Consider the following 17,173-nt stretch of genomic DNA (forward strand, 5'->3'; position numbering starts at 1 on the left):
AAAACAGTGCTGATAGTTCCTGTTGCAGTCAGCATAGTGGTCTCCTTTCATCGGTTCTCTTTGAATTTGGAACTTAAAGACCAATTTCATCCGAAATGGAATCAAATAGAACCGGTAGCGATCTCAAATAACATGGAATGTACGTATGGTGAAGTGTTAGCTGTACTCCAGGACAGTGAACAATAGCTGGTGATGTCTGGATTTTTTAGAATGAACAACCGGTTGGATTCTTGCCAAGCTGGGTTTTCTGTTGCTGATGGTGATGAGGACAAAGCATGCAGTGGGCTTCCTAGTGTTGTTCAATTACCTGCCTGCTCGTCTGAATTACACGAAACATGTGGCCTGACTCGTTCTACGAGTGCCTTTGAGTGTTTCAACGTGTAGCAAATGGAGGGGGTTCTTGCTGCTGACTCTTCTCAATCCCAGGAGGCTGGTCATGATGTTGTTGCTACCATGCTGGCAAAGTATAGGTCGGGCAATCTAGGACTGTGGGAGGGCAGAGATGTTGTTTGGGGAGATGTAGCAACTTTTGGCACACATCCCTACATTCGGCCGTAGAAAAAAAATTGCTTCTCTTGTTGGTTGTTCCAGTTTTGTAGTCCAGAGGGCGGACACACATATCGCGGTTGATAGTTGAGAATGGATGGAGACGTCGGCACAAGCGAGCAAACCTACCTTCGAGTTTGAGGACAAACTCTTTCTTCCAGGGGGTGTAATGTCATGCACACAATAACATTATTATTTTAAATATTTTTATTTAATTTACTTTATTTTATCTCAGTTTTAAGTCATAGGGGTATTTTTGTAATATTTTATTTTAAACCTAGTAAGGGTGAACCCTATTTAAGGGGTAAGAATTAATGAGAAAGAAAACATTGATTTTTAGGTCAAACAGGTCAAGTTTTAGGCTCTAAACTATGCTCCGTAACTTAACAAGATTGAAAATCCTCCTTGGTATGTAATTCAAGTGATTATAATAAGTTAACATCTATTGTTTTCCCTTGATTGCTCCAAGTCCAAGTTTCGAATTAAATGAAAGACCAAGAAGGAAGAGTTTTACTAGAAACTAGATTGTTAATTGCTGGAATATCAATCTGATGTTGATTTCTCAGATTAAAAAAAAAAAACTAAATAATATTTACATGTTTATGTCATCTTTGATCCGTTTTATAGCTGCCGTCTGCATCTTTCCAAGTGTGAATGTAGTTGAAGAAGATGTTACAGGAAGGCTTTTTTTTTTTTTTTTTTTTTTATTCCATCAAAGGATAGACAACTTGGTGACATCTCCTTAATCTAACCTTATCCTTGATCGAACTCTACGTCTGTAAATAAAAGTGAAAAAAAATTCTCTCTGGCGAAAAAAAAAAATCAACTTGAAAGGGTCTAAAGCAATAGAAAACAAGCAAACAAATCCAAGGGAATTTGTTTGTTTTTCTATTATTTTACTTTCCCTCGATGACATAAATGAAGCCAGATGTGTTTGCTTATGAATCAAGATTGGTTATTTAATGTTGATTCCGAACCGACTCAATTATGTAAATGCACAGTACTCAGACTTGACTTCTTCCAAGACTCACTATCTACTTGTTTATTGTCAATTTGGGACTTAATCTGTAAGGCAAATATCGATTAAGAGTCATATTAAATTCGATCTAGCCAAAAGGTGTCTGCCCTGGTCACATGTTGATAATCTACCTCGAACTCATACGTGGTTGAAAAATCTTAAGAACAAAAGCTTCCATCTTCAGATTACTTTGCAGGGCTGATAATTAAGGAGACTTGTTTGGGAAATTAGGCCTTTTTTTTCTACTAGCATCGATATTGGATTCATAGTTATGCTTGGGTTATCCTTGGATTCTACATCCTAAGGTTAAGTTGGACAAGAAGGGAGCTAAAGGCTTGATTTCCAAAGTTTAGCAGAGGCAACTGAACCCTTTTGGGTTCCTCAAACGTCAAAGACGATCGATAGTTAAACCCTTTTGGGTCCCTCAACATCTAACATTGGATAGAGGTATTTACTTCTTCTTTTAGGTCTATTAAGCTTGTTATTATACATTAGTTTGTTTCATTGCAATGTCTTCGACTTATCTGCGATAGCTTGCAGTTCAATGGTATTACGTTCATCACAATATTTTTTTTATATTTTTATAGTTTTAGATATAAGTTAAAGCTCGAACCGACTCGAGCTCTAGCTCAAACTGGGTTAAAATTTTTGGGTTCCAGCTGGGTTTGGATCGATGCCACCCCTGCTTATATATCCTCGATTCTTTCTAGAACCCAGTCTCGATAACTATCAAGTTAATTTGTCTTGCATAGTCAATTTCGTCTGGGACCCTTCTGAGATTATTTTTGTCCAAAATACGAAGAGACAAATACCAGTAACATCACCTTATCTCTCTCAACACCCATTAATAAAAGGTCTTCAAGACTTTTACACCTTGCAAACATCAGATAACATGTAATACAGCAGACTCTACATTACCTTTATTACCAGCAAACTCTACATCACCTTTATTACCAGCAAACTCACTTCTCTCAGACACACACCAGGATCATCTCCAGCTTCAAATATAATTAAACATAGGCATCTGGGTTGGCTTGGAGATGGCCCTCGATAGCCTTGGTCTGGCCCAGGACTCCTCCAACGATGCTCTCAGCTTCTTCTAGGCTCAATGGACTATCGCCAAGTGTGTCATAATCCATCTTCACAGTCGTCTTGGTACCTCCTCCACTCGTTGCCTCCATTTTAATCTCAATTGTGGAGGACTTCAGTTTGGTTCCAATGCTCCCTCCTTCCACGACGCTGAACCTAAAGACATAGTTCTCGTTATCCACCGCCTCTACCCTGTTCTTCACATATTTAAGGTCCTTTAAAGCTGCATTTGTCGACAAAAACACAGTAAATAACTACACATCATCTCCTGCATTTGATGTTGCAGGTGGATAATAAGAACTGTTCTGAAACGAACTAACCTTCGCCGAAGTTGAATTGTGACACTGAGCCGACTCCACCATCTCCTTCCAAGAGCACAACACTTGCTATCTGGTCGGGAATGAGTTTCGGAACCAAGTTCCGGGTGTCGGAGGAGGCCTTCCATAGCCTAGCAGTAGAGACTGGAGCGACGGATACCAGAGAATAGGTACCAGCAACCATGTTGAAGACTTGCAGGAGTGACGAGAAAAAATGGAAGGGGACTCGAGGAGGGAGGTTGTATGGGCTTTGTTGAGAGAAAAAAGAGCTGAGACGTGGTATTTATAGATCGGTCGGGGAATCCATTAACCGTCCTTTGTGCATTTTCAAAAGAATTGAAAACTGTTCGCTTTGTTTTTTTATGACAATAGAAAATGGTCAGGTCCAGGTGCAGAAACTTTGATCACCGACTTGGTCAATTGAGATGGCTTTTCAAGTTTCAAGGCACATAAAATAAAGCTGCTGAGATCACCCTTCGCGGGCTCGAGTCAGGACTTGCTGCAAAACAATTTCTACAATAATTATTTTTGGTAGTTCTTTTAAATTGTAGGATATTATATTCCTCGATGCAGCCAATCCAACTGAGCATTTCAAAATAGGGATAGGAGGGGGAGGGTGGAGCCTCACCTTCCCTTTGTGTTATCCGTGTAAAGCATAAAATAACTATATCATTCCACCCTCCTCGAGAACAACCTGGCCCTCAAGGTTCACCGTTGAAATCAGCTGTAAAATTTGTAGAGTTGCCGTAATTGTAGGATCTAAACGTTTTGTTCTCTAATTTTACGATCTGATTTGGATATATCTTTAGGGTGTAATTGTATGTTAAATACCTATGTTTGAGAGAAGAATATGCATCGAAAAAGTATTATTTGAAACCTATGTTTTACATGGTATCAATGCAGAAGAATTCTCTTATCCTTCCGGTCGCCGAAGATCAGAGCTAGTGCTCCCGTAGTCGTCCCCATTGCCGAAGGAAGTCGTAGAAAAAAAAAAAACAGAGCAAAACTCTGTTTTTTTGTTGTGGCCTAATGGTCTCTGCACAATTATGTCCCGTAGCCGAAGAACGTCACTGACGACTGCACCACCAACCCCGTTGTCACCGATGACCATACCACAAAACTGAAGACGCTCTGCCATCACCGAAGAGCTTTCGTTCATCGTCGTGTTCCTTTTGTTCGTCGTCGTAACACTGAGCTGCCACCCAAACTCCAGCGGGACTCGGACTCTCGAAAGCTGACGAACCGCCACCTAAGCCGCCGACCATTGCCGTCACCGAAGGAGATCTGATAGGACTGGCGGGTCAAACCAGCGGATCCGGACCAGACCGAACCGAACTGAATCGAACCAGCCCGGTCCAAACTGGACTGGACCAGACCAAACTAAACCGGATCGGACCCAAACCCGAGTCAACCCTGTGGATCAAACCAATTTTCCAGACGGGACCAGAAAAAAAAACAATATGAACCTGATCCTGAAGCCAAGACCAAATACTCTATCAACAACTATGTGTCCTCTCATAGGTTGACTAAATCGTATGCATTTACTGTTGATCAATTATCTAGGGTTTCTATTCCTAGTAACGTGCAGGATGCTTTAGCTTATCCAAAATGGAGAAAAGTGATGAACGAAGAGATGGAGGTTCTACAAAAAAATGCCACTTGGGAACTTGTTCCACAACCTAAATTAGTGAAGATAGTTGGATGTCGATGGGTGTTCACAGTGAAACTCAAACTGGATGGAAGTATTGAAAGATATAAAGCTCGATTAGTTACGAAGGGATATACGCAAAGGTATGGGGTAGACTACCAGGATACTTTTGCACCAGTAGCTAAGATCAATACAATTCGCATTCTTATATCTATAGTAGCAAATCGAGACTGACCTCTGCAACAATTTGATGTTAAAAATGTCTTTCTCAATAGAGACTTAGAAGAAGAAGTCTACATGGAGCTACCACCCGGAGTTACAAGTATTTCTTTGTGTCAAGGTGAAACCTGTAAAATGAAGAAGTCATTGTACGGGTTGAAACATTCACCTAGAGCATGGTTTGGGAGATTCTCGGCTACAATGAAGGAGTTTGGCTATAAGCAAAGGAACTCAGATTATACTTTGTTTATTAAACACAAAGAAGGTAAAGTCACAACTTTAATTGTGTATGTTGTTGATATGGTCTTGACAGGAGATGACCCAGGTGAAATGTAAGCTTTAAAGGAGTATTTAACCACTAAATTCGAAATGAAGGATATCGGACAGGTTAAATATTTTTTTGGAATTGAGGTAGCAAGATTGAAACATGGAGTCTTCCTTTAACAACGAAAATATGTGTAAGATCTTCTTGCCGAAACCAGAATGCTTGATTGTAAACCAGTAGAGACGCCTATAGAAATGAATCATAAGCTCATAATTCTCCCAGATCAAACCCCAACAGACAAGGGGTGTTATCAACGGTTGGTTGGAAGATTAATCTACCTATCACACACAAGGCTAGATGTAGCACATGCGGTGAGTGTTGTGAGTCAGTTCATGCATGCACCAAGTGAAGAACATATGAAAGCGGTCTACCAGATCTTGAGATACTTAAAGAGTGCTCCAGGAAAAGGTTTATTCTTTCATAAAGCTTGTAGCCCTAAGGGCATTGTAATCATTATAAACCTCTTCCACAACTATAAATAAGACCCTCCAGGCATGAGGTAGAGCATCATTCCTATTCTCTTCTCAAATTTGTCCCTACCCTATTCTCTCTTCTCCCAAGAGCTCTCTCTCTCTCTCTCTCTCTCTCTCTCTCTCTCTCTCTCTCTCTCTCTCTCTTTCTCAGCCGGTCATCCCTCTCTTCCACTTCTCTTCTTCCTTTCTTCTCTTCTTCTTTCTCCTCTCTTTCTCCACCACCTTGATCGAGGCCTTCCACCATGAAATCCTAAATTCCACAGAACTCATGTATGGTATAACTATAATTTTATATAATTTAAGCACTAAGTATTACATGGCTATATAAGGATGTTTAGACCCTTTTGAAATGTCATACAAGAATAAAACTAGTGGGAGTTAATAGGTTTATCAACTTTTTACAACTAATTTTAATTTGATTGTACTCAAGAAAATTAAAAATAGAATAAGCAAGCAATCAATGACCGCAATACGAATTTTTATAGTGGTTCACAATCAATATTTCAAATTACTACTCCACTCCCAGGGAGCCCTGCCCTGGAATTAAAATCTCCACTATGATCAACCAAATGACATTTACCGCAAAGAACCTTACAAGGTTCAATTACAACACCTACTCAACACTTTGGGACTGATGACCAACAACTACTAGGCATACATACCTAGTCCCAATGAAAGGATTTTTCAACAACTTCTTGTCAGCTTATACAAGTCTTGATTGTTTTACACATACAACTTGTTTTTCTAGTTTAAGTACAATTAACCCTCTTGATAGGTAAATATTACAATCAAGCCTATAAATAATATTATACCCAATCCTAGAATGAATCTACCACCAACTTAACAACTATATAGGGTAGGAATTTAGAATGAACTTGGGAGCCTTGGAATTCGTGTTATCATGGATATCTTGAAATTTGAGATGAGTTTGATATAGCACAATTCCAATGTTAAAAAAAATAGTCGTTATGAATGGATAAGATTATTTTTAGCTTTCAACGAAAATAGATGAATTCAGTTCAAAAATTCTGAAAAATTAATCAGCAAATCACATTTTTGTTGTTGAACATGTTAGTAGGTCACACTTATAAATTTGAAGATCTATAGCTCTTGAATGTACCTCTGACATTCTCAAAAGTTAAATTTTTGCTGTTAGGGGTTTGACTCCTGTGCTTGGGGTCGACTCCTTTATGCTTTCAATGGATCCTTCTATAGTCAAATCCTCTTTTGGGCTCGATTGTATTGGCTTTTTCTCTGTACAAGGTTGACTCCTATCTCAATTCCAAAATTAACTGTTATTTGGGATCAACTCCTTTTTGTTGCTTTTCCTTAGATGGGTCAACTCATCCTCATGTAGTCGATGCCTATTATGCGCTCTTCCTTATCATGCTCTCAAGACTCTCTCCTAAATGCTCCTTCACTTGAGGGCGACATGGAGGACATGGAACTTCCTTTGGTTGTGGAAGGATTCCAAAGTATCATTGAAGAGAGAGCATCCTGGACTCTAACCCAACTATGGGTCCATCTAAAATAGTGAGTTTCACGTCTAGAGCATCTATCTTTTGTTGAGTCACTCGCATCCTTCTTAGCTTATGAAGTTTATTTAAGAGTTCAGGCTCAACTAGCCTCTCTAGATCGTCTCTTTTCTTTCCATATGCCAAAGTGAACATAAATTCAAAGTACCCATAGGAGAAAGATGACTTACGTGCTGACATGCCCAGTAAATGCTTGGATTGCTTTGGAAAATCCGAAATTTTAGATACCAATCCAAGCCATTGATTTGGGTCAAATTTTAGTGGGCATGGTGGAGTTGGGGCAGAACGAGAGCCATCCTGGGATGAAGAAGTCTGTCTAAGGCATGGGGAGGCATGACTATCTTCTTCCTCGCCTCATATTTTTGAAATGGATGCTTGGAACAAGATGCCTCTGGTTCTTCTAAGGTTGTGGGAGGTTTATTAGGTTGTGTGGAAGGCTGAGGAGGTGCTTGAGAGGCTTGAGATGATTGAAGCCTCAGATTAAACATTTGGTAGTCGTTGGAGCTTTGGCAGGGCGAAAAATAGTGTCTTTATGTGAGGCAAAGGGTGAGATCGGATTTGACACTGAGGAAAGAAATCAGGGGAAGGAGAGGGTTTCGAGAGAGGATTTTCAAAAAAAAAAAAATATCTTCAACAATCTACTTTATTATTTTTAGAGAGGATTCAACTCATATTCAATAAGGATTCCACTCCTCTTTTTCTTCCAAGAGGATACCACTCCAATTTTTGGATTCGAATCCCTTAGCCAAAAAATTGGCCTTTTTTACAAAAAAAAAAAACCCATATTTATCATCCCTAAATCACTTCTAATTTTTGTAAAATTTTTAGAATAAAGGGTTTTTGTGAAGATATCAATTGTTTGTAGCAAGTGATCTTAGGGTTGTGACCCCCTTTTGAACACAATACCTAAGAAAATGATGTTTGATTTCTATATGCTTTGTTCTAATGATAGATTTATACTAGATGTATTATCACAATAAATGGGGACAAAATCAAACTCAACATTATAGTCTTGTAGAGTTCGCTTTAACCAAAGGATTTAAGTGCAACATATAGCACTCAACATGTATTCAGCCTTGGTGGTTGAATGAGGTACAAAATTTTGCTTTGAAAACCATGACACTTAGCCGCTTCCAAAAATAACATGTGCCAATGGTGTTTTTTCTATCAATAAGACTACCTACAAAATCAAAATCTGAATATCCTACATGAGAAAAGTCATCAGTTTTAGAATGAAATAGGCCACAATAAGGGTTCCGTTAATGTATCTAAAAAAATATAGCCACTACATGAGATTCCTTAGGGTATTATTGAAAGCTTAACTCATAGTCACACATCATACTAAATTTCAACTCTACTTGCGTTCAAATAGAGAAGGCTTCCAATCATACCTCTATACTTAGTTTGATCCACACTCTTACTAGCCTCATCTTTTCAATTGCCACACTTCTTTTACCACACTCTTAGTTGCCGCATCTTCTTGTTGGCAACATAACCATTCAATGGACATAACACCATCTAAACACCCATTAAAAAAGGAAGAAGCAACTCAAGCACACCATCAAAATATCTCAACAACAACCATTTAATTATACAAGAGAAAGGGAGAGAGAGAGAGAGAGAGTTCACAAGAAGCCTCCATACGGGGTGGTGTTTGAACGACTCATAAGAATGCTAAGTACAACAAGCAAGTAAATCCATTCATTTGGACAAAACGAAGTCATCCTTTCAACCAGCAAGAGAGAGAAAACTTAACAATGCTAGACACATGGATGGGCTTCAGAGGACTAACTATGTCCAAATTTAACAAGACCAAATATTGGAGAAGGTGGTAGAGGCTTAGAAGGTAGGTTGCTCAGTTGAGCTATGACGAGATAGTGATATTGGTCATTAGAGTTGGCTCTTAGAGGGGGACGGGTTTAGGTGCACTCCACTCTCCAACATCTTGGGGTTCAAGTTTACACAATTTTGTAGCCAACATAACAAACTTAGACAAGACAAATGAAGAACTAGCAATGATGAAAGTTCGTATGACTCAGCAGGATGAGATAATTCAATGGCTTGTGATTGAGTTCACTTATATGAGACAATTTATGATTGCTAGAGATACACTCCCTCCTACATTTGATGGTGCTTTAGCCTTATACCAAACAACTCTTCCTCACATGTGTTGACTTGAGTTGATATTCACTTTAATTTTGATAATAACAAAACTTAAACTGGTGCAGTAATGAGATATTAAGCATTTTAGAAAATGAACATACACTTACCTTTTAGATACATTATTCAAGTTACCTTTTAGATAAATTATTCAAGGTCTATGAAGAAAAATCAATAAAATCAACACAAGACGACCTCAAGCACTAAAAGGAAGGATAATTCACTTGAAGAAAAAACACCCGTGCAGACTCAAGCTTGAAGATTTTGAAGATTACAATAAAAAAGCTAGTACTATATTATTTTGGAGCTTTGGACATCGAGTTTTCCTAAAAACCATGTTTTAACTCATCATTGAAATGTTTTTGAAATATGTTTTTATCCTTTTCACACTAAAACTTTCATTATGGAACATTACCCAACTAAATTGTCGATCATGACTGCATGTGTGACAATCAATCAAAGAGTAGTAAGGCTTCTTGCACAAGGACTGATTGATCAACCTTTGAAGGACTGATTGATCAACCAGAATGCAAAATTTGTGTTTTAAAATGTACGGTCAATCAACCCCAATCTGATTGTTCAATCAACTAGAATGTTGAAGGAAAAAATTATAAAGTATGATAGATCATTTCTACATGAATGATAAATAAATAGGCTAAAAAATTCAAAAAATAACGTAGTTGGATGCAATTGATCAATAAATGCTATAGGTGTGATTTATCAAGAGATTAAGAAAATTCAAAAAATAAAGTCGTTGGAGTCGATTGATCAATCAATGTTAGAAGCATGATCTATCAATCCAAACACAGAAAGTTTTGACTGTTCTCCAACTTTCAAAAATAGCTAGTTGGGCTTTGAGATCCTTTAAGTAGTTGTTTTGAGCTTATCCTCGAGTATTAATTTCAATCTACGAGCCCATCTTTACTTGGAAAGTTTTTGCAATTTTCAGAAAAATTGTTTCGAGTATTCTTTGAAAAGTGAGAGGTCCAACTTTTTGTTTTCCAAATTCCTTTTAACCTTCTCAATTACATATGAATTGCCTATCCTATTAGAAGCTCCAAATGCTCTTCATGCTCAAAGTTTGGATGCTTGGCCTCAACAGGAGAGCCTATTTTTCCAAGAGGAAAAGGCGTAAATTTTTGTTTACCTTCTTGTATTTTAATTTTATTTGAAAGGCTATTCTACAACCTTTAATTCTAGGAGTTAGACATTTTAGAGCTATGAATTGACTAGAGTCGGAATCTAATTGTATTGGATCTTTTGGGGAGAGATTGAGAATAGTGTAATCAGGTATTACACTTGGCATGAGAGAACCAAAATCTCTTTGTACTTTTCTACTAGGGACAAGATTAGTGGAAATTTCTCAATCAAAGGTTATCGGGAGGCGATTACCACTAGGGGAACATGGATAAACAAAAAAATTGTGTTCCATTGTGGTTGTGTGTTTGTTCTTTGAATTGCTTACTTGTTTCATTCACACACACCAAAATGTTTTAAATTTGTAATTGACCTCCCCCTTGCTCTTGAGACACCACTTGGGCCAACAACAGGATCCTTTGTTACGAACCCTAGTTGTGACATGGGTTAGGCCATGCTGGCCACATTGGATAGGAGAATAATAAGATTATACTCTTATGTTAGCCTAGCAGGATCGAGTAATAATTTAGGAGTCCTTAAAATTCTGCTTATGCCAAATTGAAACTTTAGAAGAGGAGGCACCAACTCCCCTAGGAGCAGAATTATCTAAGATAACTGCATAAGAATTTTAAGTTCTTTGAGCCTTGTAATCATTCAATTTCATTAAAAAAAAAACCCTTTTATCTAACTTTGGGTAACCTTATGAGCTTCAACCAACCCTTAGGGATTTGGCTCATGATAAAAAAGTCTCTAGGTGGCTAACCATCAACTCAAGGGTTACTACTGACGTATCGAATCTCTCCAAGTCAACTGGTTCCCCAAGGAGGATGACACTTGGCCATGGCTCATTATAAAACAGTCTCTAGGTGGCTAACCATCAACTCAAGGGTTACTAGTGACGTATCGAATCTCACCAAGTCAACCGGTTCCCCAAGGAGGATGACACTTGGCCAGGTTCTTGAAATATAATTGAACCCAATATTATCAAAAGTAACCCAATCTTTTGACTGCAAAGAGTGATCAGGTCCATTTCAGGTCAATTAAGTATGACCGCCTTCTAGAGAACCAGCTGGTTCAGCACTGAAACTGCACTTCAACGAAAGCATCGCATTAAAAACAACGATGTCGGCAACGCGATTAGGATAACTATCAACTCAATTGGTCATCTCCTTATAAATAATTCATCCCTTATAATAGAAGCTAAAGGACGTGTTTAGCTTTGTCAAAATACGAAGAGACAAAAAAACCAGTGACATCACTTTATCAATACCAAACGCCATTAATAGACTTTTACATCTTGCAAACGTCAAATACCATCGAATACAGCAAACTCTTTATTACCAGCAAACCCACTTGAGGAGATAAAGATACACAGTCCTCGTCCATGTCCTAAATCTCTCATTCTTTCTCTCACACACTCGCAAACATTATGATCTCTTACTCTGTACATCCATGGTGGCCTTCAATACTTTCAAGCAGACTTCAAATTACTTTGAACTTTATTACATCTCTCTCTGTCTCTCTCAGTGATTACACATAGGCATCTGGGTTTGCTTGGAGATGGCCTTCGATGGCCTTGGTCTGACCCAGAACTCCTCCGACGATCTTATCCGCATCTTCTTGGCTCAGTGGGCTGTCGCCAAGGGTGTCATAATCAATTTTCACAGTCGTCTTGGTACCCCCTTCACTCGTTGCTTCCATTTTAATCTCGAAGTTGCAGGACTTGAGTTTGGTTCCTATGTCCCTTCCTTCCACCACACTGAACTTAAAGACGTAATTCTCGTTATCCAACGCCTCTACCTTGTTCTTCACGTATTTAATGCCCTGCAAAGCTGTATTTATCCACAACAAACAAGAAACAACAAAATACGGTTACCTTCCATGATCAGATTCTAAAGGTGTACACTGTTATAATATAGAGGAACCAACCTGGGCCGAAGTTGAGTTGTGTCACAGAGCCGACTCCACCATCGCCTTCCAGGAGAACTATGCTTTCTACCTGGTCGGGGATGAGCTTCGGAATCAAGTTCCGGGTGTCGGCGGAGGCCTTCCATAGCCTAGCAGGAGCGACTGGAGCGACTGATACCTGAGAATGACTACCGGCAACCATGTTTGAGGCTTGTGGGTCTGACGACAAACTGGAAGAAGACTCGAGAAGGCTGGTTGTGTGAGCTTCGTTGAGAGAAGAACGAAGTGAGACGACTATTTATAGGCCACTTGGGGAACATTATCTGGCTATTATCCATTTTCAAAAGAACTGAAACTTTGTTTTTTCAATGAGCCAGATAATGGTCAAGGATTTTGTTCGCAGATGCAGCAAACGTTGATCAAGGACTTGGTCAATTGAGACGGCTTTCAAGTTTCAAAACACATAAAATAAAGATCCGGAGATGCCATCTGCGTCACTGTGCACATGGAATGAATAATTCGATCTTCACCTACTGCATCGTGCACAGGGAAAATGAACTCGTCTTTATTAGAAATATATAAAAAATGATGAAAGCATATGGGTTCAGGACCCAAGGATGAATATCTCTGGTCATGCTATAGAACTCTTGGCAACTAATTAGATTTTTTTTTTAAATCATGTAAATTATAGGAGAACTATTGTTGCAGTCTCTAGTTGTTAAACGTGTACTCCAATTGTTTGCTTGCTGCCATCTTCCATTTCTTCATCAATTATTTTCTGAAGTTCTCCATGGTTTTGCATTATAAATTCCTTGTTTACTTGACAAACATGGCTAACAATTCAAGCAAGTCTCTTGTTTTTTGGCTGAATTGAGAAAAAAATGATTTCTTAAATATCACAACCATATCCTTAAAAGGTCCATCTAATTATCCTTCATGGTCATAGTCTGTGAAATATCTTTTAGTTTCAAGAGATCTTGTTGGACATTTGAACCAAACCATCTCCACAAATTAATGAAGAAGATCCCTCATACCAAAAATGGTTAAAAGAGGATACTTTGCTTATAAGCTGGTTAATAAATAGCATGGAAGAGCCCATTGCTAATAATGTTGATCAGTAGATATAACCAAACATGTCTGGGATACTTGTGCTAAATTATACTCTACTCTTAGCACTCTTTACTATTTTTACAATATTTTTTGGGAGATGTATACTACCAAGCAAGGTGATAATCTTAATGAGGCTAGATTCAACTACTGCTTCAACCTTGAAGAGATCACTGTTGATCCCGAGCAAGCAAGCCCCTTTCCTTGTTAGTAGATCCTCCAACTTATGCCTTTTGGTCCATCTCCTCAGGCCTCTCATCTTTTAGTCTTGTTTTCGATTGCCTCCTTCATCCCCAAATTGGCCCAGGCTTGTTTGAAAGTTCTCATAGCCTAGCCTGGGGTTAGTTGAACCTGTCACATCTTCAAGCCATGCCGTTCAAATCTACTTTTCTCTTGGCTGCTAGCTCAATGCCTATGACAAGAGAATCTGAATCTACAAAATGCAAATTCTAATATTTTGCTTGGTTCAAAGGACTTCTTCATGATTGGAAGCTTGCACAACCATATGCAACCAACATTGCAGTCGAATAAAACAATGAGAATTACTTGTTTCAGCCATCTACCATACAAATTTAAGTCCTACCAAAATCATAAGTCCTCAATTCTATTGTTAGGCCTTCATTTGATGGCATTTGTGCTAGTGTGCTCAGAATTTCATCAAAGGCAATAGATTCATGACCCATCGCATAAAAAAATTCTACCATGTTCTCCCAATGGAGAGGAAGTAGCATTATTGGATGAGGCTAAGGACAAGGTAGTAGAAGTGGCCGAGGAAGAGGAAGCAGTAATTGCAAATCGACACCCTTTAGGTCATGAACTTATTGTGGTTTATCTAACCATGTGGTAGAAAGATGTTGGAAGCTACATGGGAAGCCAATTTTTTTAAATCACACAACCACAACAAATCATGCAACCATCAATGCAATTGGATAAGAAAAAAGAAAACCCTCTTGAATCTTTGAAGGGTAATGTAACCCTAATAGAAAAAGAATATGATCTCTAGCAAAAACTTAAAAGTATGATGACCTCATTCAATAGTGCTCCTACAACAACAATTGCCATTATAAGTATGTCTTCTTTTTACTCATGTGCTAGCCTTCATCTTGGATCATTGACTAGAGCCTTTAAACAACTAGGGAGAAAAAAATGGAAATTTGTTGATGGATCTCAAACCAAATTTCAAGGTTTGGGTACATCCACTGTATCTCCTTCTTTATCTTTGTGAAATGTTTTAATTTTTCCTCAATTTTCATTAAGTCGCATGTCTGCTAACCAGTTATAAAAAAATTATTTTGTGACTCTTTACTCATCTTATTATTCTTTCTAGTACACCTAGACAAAATGGGTGATCGGTAGAGGCCAAGAGAAAGGAGACCTTTATTTCTTGGGAAATTACGTCATCTAAATTGTGGCTTCATCCAACAAAATTGCTTGTAGTGGCATAATAGACTTAGTCATCCCTTGTCAAACTCTACAATCTTTCGTTCCTTCTTTAAAGTTGTTGGAAGATAGGGCCCAAACCCACACGACCAAGGAAGACCTACATATCCAAGTGTATTGGAAAATATGGAGGACTGGCATTTTATACAGAAAAAAAATTATACACTATTTGTGGCAAACTGGGAGTTCATGATGTTCTCTCACCCCCAGTTTGAGGGGGAGTGTTGGAAAATAGGGCCCAAGCCCACACGACCAAGGAAGGTCCATACATCCAAGAGATGTAGAAGACAGACTCAAGGCCCACATATCAAGGAGAAGGCCCATAGGCCCACATACAATGATAATAGGATGGTAAATAAATAGTCATCTCATAGAAATGGTACTAATGTAATTAGGTTAAAATTCCAGGGGTAAAACCCTAAACCATAAGTTTAGGGGTATTATTGTAATATAATATTTTTATAAATCTATAAATTGAGTTTCAGGGGAAAGGTTAGGAGATCAAGTCCATAACCTCTTCTTCAATAATAATCTCTCATCCAAAGAGACATAATAGCAACATCTAACATGGGCTTGGGTCCATTTACCATGAACCAAAATAATCATTGTAAAATGACCCATGAAATAATCTATTGATGAAGATATGGAGTGTTGCATCAGCCAGACTGAGTCAACCTAGACCAACTCAGACCGAGTCAACTCAGGTTCGGGTCAACTTGACTCGGACCACTTATTTTCTACCTCGGTATACATGTCTGGACCAAAGCTTATACATATTTCTACCTCAACTCAGATATATTGGTATACTATTTGACTTGACACGACTCGATAGATTTTTCTCTGGTTGTATTACTATTTTTTGAAGTATTGACAGATTATTCTTTGGTCAGTATATTATTTGGTACAGATATTTGCATTAGATTATTTCATAGGTTATTTTAGAAGGATTATTTTGGTTCGTGTTATATGGGCCCAAACCTATGTCAGATGCTGCTGTTGTGTCTCTTTGGATGAAACATTATTATTGAAGAAGAAGTTATGGACTTGATCGCCTAACCCTTTCCCTGAAGCACAATTTATAGATTTATGAAACTATTGTATTACAATAATACCCCTGAACTTATTGTTTAGGGTTTAGGGTTTTACTCCTAGGTCTTTAACTTAATTACATCAATGCCATCTTTATGAGATGACTCTTTATTTACCATCCTGCCATCATTGTATGTGGGCCTACAGGCCTTCTCCTTGATTTGTGGGCCTTGAGCCCGTTTTCAACATATCTTGAATGGTCTTATGGGCTTTGGCCCATCTTCTAACACACTTGTATATGTGGGCCTTCCTTGGTCGTGTGGGCTTGGGCCCTATCTTCCAACAAAAGTCGACTATAAGTTTACCTTGTGAATTTTGTTAATTGGGAAAACACCATAGAATAGTGTTTTTATTCTTTATTTGATACATTTAGTGCAAGTTTTTTATTTGTCCCAAAATGAATAAAAATATCAAAGCAAAACTCCAAAAATGCAAAGAAAAAACCTATTGGACATTTATGTGGCTCAAAGTCATTTGTTTAGATTTTTGTGAGATAGTATGCATAATATATTGGTGTCAAGATCCAAATTGAGATGATTTTTATGACTACAAACACTTAAGTTACTAATGGTAGGCATTAGTATGCTTTGAACTATGCAAAAGCCCCAAATAGAATTTCTGGCAACATATCCATTCAATCGACATAACACCATCCAAACACCCATTAAAAAGGGAAGAAGCAACTCATGCAAGAAAGCACACCATCAAAATATCTCAATAACAACCATTTAATTACACAAGAGAGAGAGAGAGAGAGAGAGAGAGAGAGAGAGAGAGAGAGAGAGAGAGAAGCCTCTATACAAGGTGGTGTTTGAATGTCTAAGAAGGATGCTTAGTACAACAAGCAAGTCCATCCATCCATTTGGACAAAACAAACTCATTCTTTCAACCAGCAAGAGAGAGAAGACTTATCAATGGGACACACATGGATGGGCTTAAGAGGGCTTACTATGTCCAAATTTAACAAGACCAAATATTGGAGAAGGTGGTAGAGGCTTAAAAGGTAGGTTGCTCAGTTGAGCTATGATGAGATAGTGATATTGGTCATTAGAGTTGGCTCTTAGAGGGGGATGGGTTTAGGTGCACTCCACCCTCCAACATCTTGGGGTTCAAGTTCACACATTTTTGTAGCCACGACAACAAACTTAGACAAGATAAATGA

General features: G+C 38.3%; 2 protein-coding genes across 2 annotated transcripts; both read right to left on the reverse strand.

Annotated features, from left to right (window-relative positions):
• Positions 1 to 2,574: 2,574 nt before the first annotated feature.
• Positions 2,575 to 3,154, reverse strand: LOC137959610 (major strawberry allergen Fra a 1.07-like). The gene is made up of 2 exons (XM_068806966.1): positions 2,974 to 3,154; positions 2,575 to 2,876 (listed from the first exon to the last, which is right to left on the reverse strand). The coding sequence occupies exons 1-2, from the start codon at positions 3,152 to 3,154 to the stop codon at positions 2,575 to 2,577; spliced, it is 483 nt and encodes a 160-aa protein (XP_068663067.1).
• An 8,627-nt stretch (positions 3,155 to 11,781) lies between these two features.
• On the reverse strand, positions 11,782 to 12,629 carry LOC137958346 (major strawberry allergen Fra a 1.07-like). The gene is made up of 2 exons (XM_068805309.1): positions 12,397 to 12,629; positions 11,782 to 12,299 (listed from the first exon to the last, which is right to left on the reverse strand). Exons 1-2 carry the CDS (start codon positions 12,575 to 12,577, stop codon positions 11,998 to 12,000), a joined length of 483 nt encoding a protein of 160 aa, XP_068661410.1. The 5' UTR covers positions 12,578 to 12,629; the 3' UTR covers positions 11,782 to 11,997.
• Positions 12,630 to 17,173: the final 4,544 nt, after the last annotated feature.

The sequence above is a fragment of the Aristolochia californica genome, unplaced genomic scaffold, assembly GCF_029961685.1.
Source record: "Aristolochia californica isolate CCGP_79_NKW_82.1479 unplaced genomic scaffold, dmAriCali1.0.hap1 SCAF_3, whole genome shotgun sequence".
Taxonomy (NCBI): domain Eukaryota; kingdom Viridiplantae; phylum Streptophyta; class Magnoliopsida; order Piperales; family Aristolochiaceae; genus Aristolochia; species Aristolochia californica.

Coding starts and splice junctions, on each gene's coding strand:
- LOC137959610 (XM_068806966.1), bottom strand. CDS start 3,154: ATGGTTGCTGGTACCTATTCTCTGGTATCCGTCGCTCCAGTCTCTACT. Junction 2,877..2,973: donor ACAATTCAACTTCGGCGAAG/GTTAGTTCGTTT, acceptor CGACAAATGCAG/CTTTAAAGGACCTTAAATAT.
- LOC137958346 (XM_068805309.1), bottom strand. CDS start 12,577: ATGGTTGCCGGTAGTCATTCTCAGGTATCAGTCGCTCCAGTCGCTCCT. Junction 12,300..12,396: donor ACAACTCAACTTCGGCCCAG/GTTGGTTCCTCT, acceptor GGATAAATACAG/CTTTGCAGGGCATTAAATAC.